The following is a 6,469-nucleotide window of genomic DNA, read 5'->3' as shown; positions in this document are numbered from 1 at the left end:
AGGGGGGCAGGGCCGGGCGGGCACAGGGTGAGGGCAGGGAGGGGCCTTGGGCACACAGAGGACCTGGGGTCTCCGGGGCCCAGCAGCTCTGGGGGGGTGGGGTTGGGCGGCTCCCTGCCGGGGGTCTGGGACGAGGCCTCACCCTACACGTGGACAGAGAGGAGCAGCTTTTGCTCTAAAAATATCTTCAATCATAAGGTTCTATTTTGGGGTGGAGTTAAATATGAAAATGTTTTCTCTTTTGATAAAACACACAGTGAGGACGTGTTTCCTGGTTTAAACTCAAGGAACATATAAAAGAGAAACCGGGTCCTGTGCCGTGAGCCTGGCTCTGAGGTCCGGCGGATGCCGGTGCAGTGGGCACCGGGTGCAGGTCTTCTCACACGGCGAGCAGACAGCACAGAGGGTCTCTTTTCCACCGGAGGCGTTTCTCGGGGCCCCCAGCTGCCCGGGAAGAGGGCTCAGGGAGGCCTGCGCTGCTTCCAGGGAGGGCGGCTCCTCTCCCAGCGGGGAGCCCCGCAGGAGCAGCGGGCAGGCCACGGCTGGGCTGGGGCGGGAGAGGCCGCCGGGGCAGAGGCCCTGCCACCTGCCTCTCGGCAGGACCTTGGGGCACGAGGTCCCCTGGGTGGAGAGGGGGGCTTCTGAGCCGCCCTGCGCCCGAGCTCCTGCCTGCGGGTGCTGGGCCCTCTGGTGAAAGGAGTCTGTGCCTGCGGGAGGCGCCCGGGAGGCAGCCTAGGCCTCGGTGGAGGACGGGGAGCCCCCCTGGAGCAGCAGGGCGCGGTAGGCAGGGGAGGTGAGGAAGCGTGGGTAGGAGTCCCGGTGCATGAGCGTGTAGATCTGCAGCTGCGCGTCGTCGAAGGTGTGCGCCGACGGCTCCTGCATCTTCTTGTTGATCCCCTCCCGCACCCGGGAGTCCAGGCTCACCTGCGGGACAGGGCACCGCGGTCAGGGGCCTGGAGGCGCCCTGCACCCCCCCCCCCGCCCTGCGCGGCGCACCTCCTTGGGGGACAGGATGGACACGTAGTCCTCGTAGATGAGCCGCGCCTTCTCGTCCACCGCGTGCCGGTCGGCCTCGGCCTTGAGCTCCTCGCAGGCCAGCCAGAAAAGCATGTTCTCCTCGCTGTACTCCGTGCGCAGGAAGGCCCGGAAGGCGCCGCGGCCGGCCGGGCTGCGCATCAGCTTGTCGAAAGACTGTGCCCAGCTCTGCACCTCTTCGGGGCTCGGTGTGGCACTGCAGGCATCCGCCACCAGCCCTGTCAGAGCCGGGCCCCCTAGGCCCGGTTCCTCCCCCCCCCCACGGAAACGGGTGCCCCCAGACTCACCAGACCTCGCAGCTGGGGAGGGGCTGCGGCCTGCTCTCCCGCGAGGCCCGCCATGCCCGCCGCCGCTCTTCATTCCTGATGGCAGAGGAAGGTGGCTCGGCCCTCTGCGGCCACGTGTGAGCCAGGACGCTCAGCACACGGTGGTGACACCGACACATGACGAACACACACAGATCCGCTATGGGACAGCCCTCGGTCCCGTCCCTGTGCCTGAGGCCCTGCCAGCAGCGGGACTGGGGACCTCCACCCCCCGCTGCGGCCTCTGACTCTTGCTGGGGACCCCCTCCGTCTCCTGGCTCCCGGCACCACAGGGTGTAGCTCCCTAACCCAGACCTCCAGCCGGGCCTCCCTCCAGGGCCTCTGAAATGGCACCAACATCTCAGACCCAAAAGTCCAGGCAGAACTCGGTTCCCACCCTCCCCCCGCCTGCCGGACCCAGAAGTCCTCTCTTGGCCCCCGCAGCCCAACTCCCAGTGGGTCCTAACTAGCCAAGGCCTCATGTCTCATCCCCAGGCCGACTCGTTTCAGGCCTGGGTCCAGGGCTCAGGCCTCAGTTGCTGTCGGTCGGCTGATGCCCTTTAGGGTTCCCTCAACAGCCGAGGGATGGAAGCCTGACTAGGGCCAGGCCTCTGCAAGGCACCAAAACTCCCGCCTGGCTTCCCCACGTGCCTAGAAACCAGTTGGCTCCATGTCCGCCCACCCCCCGCCCTGTCGCAGGGCCAGGCCTCTGCTCAAAGCCCTTGCACCTGATGCAGTCTATAGGAATTGCCTTCGCTTTTTTTTTTTTTTTTTTAATCTTTTTAAGGCCACACCCTCGAGATATGGAAGTTCCCAGGCTAGGGATCTAATTGGAGCTACAGCTGCCGGCTTTCACCACCACCACAGCCACGCCAGATCCGAGCTGCGTCTTCGACTTATACCACAGCTCACGGCAATGCTGGATCCTTAACCCACTGAGCGAGGCCGGGGATCAAACCCGCAACCTCATGGTTCCTGGTCAGATTCGCTTCCGCTGCACCACGACGGGAACTCCTGCTTTTGCTTTGTCGTGCTGGCTCTCTCTCACACTCGCACACGCACACCCACAGACACCCCACACAGGCCAGGTCTCTACACATGGACACAGCCTCAGGCACACCAGGCATGGAAGTCACAGGCACAGAGGGGCCTGAGCCCTGGCTGCTGGTCATCAGGACCCTGGTCCCAGGTCTGTCGAGCCCACCCCTCCCCCCAGGCATACTGGGTGTCCCCAGGCCACGTACCAGGAGCAGCTGCAACAGCAGCACCAGCACAAGCAGCAGGGGTTGCGCCTGGGGGGAGCCGGGGGGGCCGCCTCATGACTGGACATCGAGGGGGGCTGGTCCGCCTCCTCCGGCCCTCTGTGCTGGGGGAAGATGGGGCTGCCTCAGCCTCCAGGCCAGAACCCGCCGCAGCCACACACTTTTCCCCTGACTGCCCGCTGGTGGCCCTGCTCGTCCCAGGGGCGTGACCTTGTGGCCTCCCAGGTCTTCAAGGGTCTCCCCACTTGTAGTCATGCCCCTGGTCCCGAGGGGCAGAGGCAGGGCTGGGGGGGGCCCACCTGCTTCTCAGCCTCATGCGGGGTGGGCATGGGTGGGTGGAAGAGGTCGCCAGGGCTCCGTGGTGCCTGCTCCAGGACCCTCACTCACCACAGCCTGGGGGTCTGAGGAGAGAGGCCCAGGTTCTCACGGAGAACCTGACACCAGCGCCTGCCCCCCCCCTCCATGTCCAGAGGGCCCCTCCTTCCCGGAGCCCCCACGGGGCTTGTGCCACTGCCTCCCCGACCCCGACTCCCACCCCACGTCTTCACCAGGGTGGTGAGCGGTGCAGGGCCCCAGACAAGACCTCCTCAGTAGGTTCTGGGACACCCCCATCTGCTCGCTGGCTGGGAAGCCGGAAGCCTGGGTTCCTCTTTCTTGGTTTCCGGCTCCTGGCCCCTCCCAAGGGGACTGGGGGCCCCCGAGTCTGGGGCTACCGGCGTGGTGCATAGGGGTGGTGGTCAGGCATTAGAGCCCCCATTCCAGATTTCCCCTGGGGGAGGGCTGCCGCGCACCAGGCGTGCAGACTGGCCCCAGGGGCCTGGGAGATGCCCACCTGCTGCGGGTGGGGGGCAGCCGAGCAGAGTGGGACTCGGGACTCCTGAGGTGTCCAACAGGGCCCCGGTGAGTAGGGCCGGGAGCAGTGGCCAGGGACCGCAGCCTTCTGGGTTCCAGACACCACCCTGACAGGCAGGCACTCCTACCATCGCCTGGCACCTTACCGCGCCCAGGGTCTCCTGGCCTCCCTCCCCCTCCCCCCACCGGGCTGCGGAAACCGCTGCGGGGCCCGAGACTTCACCGCAGGGCGGGTGTGCCCGGCGGGAGGCAGGGGCAGTGGGGGGGGGGGGGGGGGGGCGGGGAAAGAGAGGGTGCGTCCTGCTCCCGCGGGGGTCCCTTCAGCTCAGCGTCCGAGCGCACCTGCCGCGATGCAGGCGCGAGGGGCGCTCAAATCCCAGCCAGGCGAGCAGCCCCCGCAAGGAGCCCGCAGGCCGAGCCCGCGCGGGCGATGAGCGGGGCGGCCAATCAGGGTCCAGGAGGCAGCTTTGAACACCTCCCGCCTCCGCCCAGGTGAGGGCCCACAGGCCCCGGGCGCACCCTTGCACGTCTGCCGCGAGGACCTCCTGAAACCGCGCCACCGCCGCCATGGGCCGCCGAGAGGCTCATGGCTTGGTTTCACATTATTTTCTCATTTAATTAGCATCATCCCAGGTGACCCCACCATCCCTCTGCTCCTGGCCTTTTAATGACTGTTTGGTCCCTGTTGGCCTCTTGGGGTCTCCTACGGCAGGGGAGGAGGGGGGTCCTCTGGCACACGCCTTGTAGTGGGTCACCAGGCAGGCAGCATCTGGGTCCCAGCCCCTGGCTGGGTGCTGTGCTCAGAGGTGCCAGCCCGAGATAAGACCTAGGGTCCCCGTGCCTCCAGAGCCTGGGCATGCAGAGGCCCCTGCCCTGACCCCAGTCTGGGGGTGAGGTGTAGGACCTCGTGGGGCCCTGGCCCCTCCCCACCTGTCTGGCTTCCCCTGAGATCATGGTGGGGGGCTCAAACTGGGTCCCACAGGCTTCCAGCAAACAGACGGGGAAGCGGCGGCCCCACGGCATATGCCTTCCTTCAGGGGTCAAGTTTCTAGGGAAAGGAAGGGGTGTGGCAACCTCTGAGGTCTGGTAGCTGTACCCCAGACGGGCTGTGACTTCCCCAGGCAGAGCCGCTCTTCCTCCTCTGAACCCCCACCCACTGTGAGTGGGGGCAGGGCCCCCCTGCCCCCAGCACCCGGAGACTCCACTCCTCTGGGCTGCCTTCTCCAACTCCGCTTGAACTGAGGAGGGCCTGGCCAAGCGTGGGGGGGCCCAGAGGATAGGGAGGCAGTCCCTTCCATCCGGGTTGCAGGCCTGGGACCTGGCTCCCAGAGCCCTCCTCAAGGCTGGCTGGGGCCACCTGTGCCCCTGGGGCACCTGCTCTCTTCCCTGGTGGGGCTACAGCATCTGACCTGGGGTTCCTGCCCCTCATTCTGGCATTTGGGAGGGGAGTCCTTCCCCTCCCGCAGCCCCTCCAGGCTTCCGCCCCTGAGTCTGGGATGGGAGAAGCCGGACAGGCAATGAGGCTGGCCTCTGGGGACAGAAGCTCCCTTGGGAGCAGCTGCTGCTCTGCTCCACAGAAGGAAAAGAACGTCCCCGAGCCCGCCCAGTCCAAAAAAAGCATAAGAAAATGTGACAATCCCGAGAAAAAATGCCATAACCTTTGGGAGGGGGGTTGACCGAGGGGCTCCATTACCTTCGTCTCATCCTCCTCGGTGCCCTTCCTGTCTGCAGCCCCTGGCACTGGACTCGTGGGAAAGTCCCAGCCAGGCTCCTCCGAGGCAGGCCGGGTCATCCTGGCCTTGGTGACCCTTGCCCAGGCCCACCTCTGCAATGGTGGGGCAACGCACTTCACTTCTCTCTCTCTCTCTCTCTCTCTCTCTCTCTCTCTGTCTCTCTCTGTCTCTCTCTCTGTCTCTCTCTCTCTCTCTCTCTCTGTCTCTCTGTCTCTCTGTCTCCTCTCTCTCTCTCTCTCTCTCTCTGTCTCTCTCTCTCTCTCTCTCTCTGTCTCTCTCTCTCTCTCTGTCTCTCTCTCTCTCTCTCTCTCCTCTCTCTCTCTCCCTCTCTGCTGGTAGGGTCCGGCCTGGAGAAGTCTGCCCCTTCCTCCAGCTTCTGACGCCCCCACCCCTACCTCAAGGAACGGGCCACGCGCCCCACTCACCAGCGACCCAAAGGCGAGGTGGGGGCGGGAGGGGCCAGGTTCGCTCTGGGCCCCACCCTGGCTGCCGAAGGGGCGTGCACTGCAGCAGCAGGACTCAAGTCAGACGGCAGGAGGTCCTCCCGCGCGTTCCGGAGGGAGGCTGGCTCCAGGAGCCCCCGATCGGCTCGGGCCGGGGGCGCAGCGCCTCCCCTGCGACTCGCAGGGTTGAGAGGCTGCCAGATCCAACCGGGTGGGGGCGGGGGCAAACCGGGTGTCCCGCCTCGGCCCCTCCCCACCGGGCAGAGGGGGGGAGGCGGGAGACGCGGAAACCTGGGTTCTTCCGGCCCCCCCCTTTGAGCAATCACTTCCCCAGGCTTTGAGCTGCAGAAAAAGGGGAACCCGGTTGCAACGCCCCCTCCCCCACGCGCGGGGACCGGCCCCAGTCTCTCCGCGGCCCAGGGTCCACGTGGACCCCGGGGCGGGAGTCCTTGGGGTGCTGATCCGGGCGCGGGTTTCCCAGGCTCCCGCCCCGCACGGCCCCGGGGGCCCCGGGCGGGAGGGGCAGGGCCGCGGTCTCGGCGCCGCGCGCGCGCGCGCACACTCACCCGCCGCGCTCCCGAGCCGCTCGCGCCGCAGCCGCCGGCCAGCGCGCTCCGAGGTCCGGCCGGATCGTCGGGGAGCGGGCGCAGGGTGCAGTGCGCAGGCGCCTCGGCCGCACTTCCCCAAAGCGCGGGGCCGGGACTTCCTCGCGCGGGGAGGCGCCCGGCCCGGGCCGGCCCGCCCCGCCCCGCCCGGCGCGCCCCGCCCCGCCCCGCGCTCCGCCGGCTCCGCGCCCCCCCCCCCCGCCCGGCGCGCGGCGTCCCCCCCCCGCCCCCCCG

At 67.5% G+C, this 6,469-nt stretch overlaps 1 protein-coding gene across 14 annotated transcripts; it reads right to left on the bottom strand.

Moving 5' to 3' along the window:
* Positions 1–182: 182 nt before the first annotated feature.
* On the bottom strand, positions 183–6,264 carry RGS19 (regulator of G protein signaling 19). Of its 14 annotated transcripts, none has more exons than XM_047770569.1 (7): positions 5,613–6,171; positions 5,148–5,279; positions 2,902–3,003; positions 2,585–2,706; positions 1,323–1,397; positions 997–1,231; positions 183–924 (listed from the first exon to the last, which is right to left on the bottom strand). In XM_047770569.1, the coding sequence occupies exons 3-7, from the start codon at positions 2,929–2,931 to the stop codon at positions 733–735; spliced, it is 654 nt and encodes a 217-aa protein (XP_047626525.1). In that variant the 5' UTR covers positions 2,932–3,003; positions 5,148–5,279; positions 5,613–6,171; the 3' UTR covers positions 183–732. The 14 variants fall into 14 exon arrangements, with proteins under 14 accessions (XP_047626525.1, XP_047626528.1, XP_047626526.1 ...); XM_047770572.1 differs by having other exon boundaries at positions 2,585–2,701; XM_047770570.1 differs by lacking the exons at positions 5,148–5,279; positions 5,613–6,171 and adding exons at positions 3,151–3,311; positions 3,435–3,720.
* Positions 6,265–6,469: the final 205 nt, after the last annotated feature.

The sequence above is a fragment of the Phacochoerus africanus genome, chromosome 3 (genome assembly GCF_016906955.1).
Source record: "Phacochoerus africanus isolate WHEZ1 chromosome 3, ROS_Pafr_v1, whole genome shotgun sequence".
In the NCBI taxonomy this organism is placed as follows: Eukaryota; Metazoa; Chordata; class Mammalia; order Artiodactyla; family Suidae; genus Phacochoerus; species Phacochoerus africanus.
This window is presented reverse-complemented; position numbering and strand designations above follow the sequence as displayed.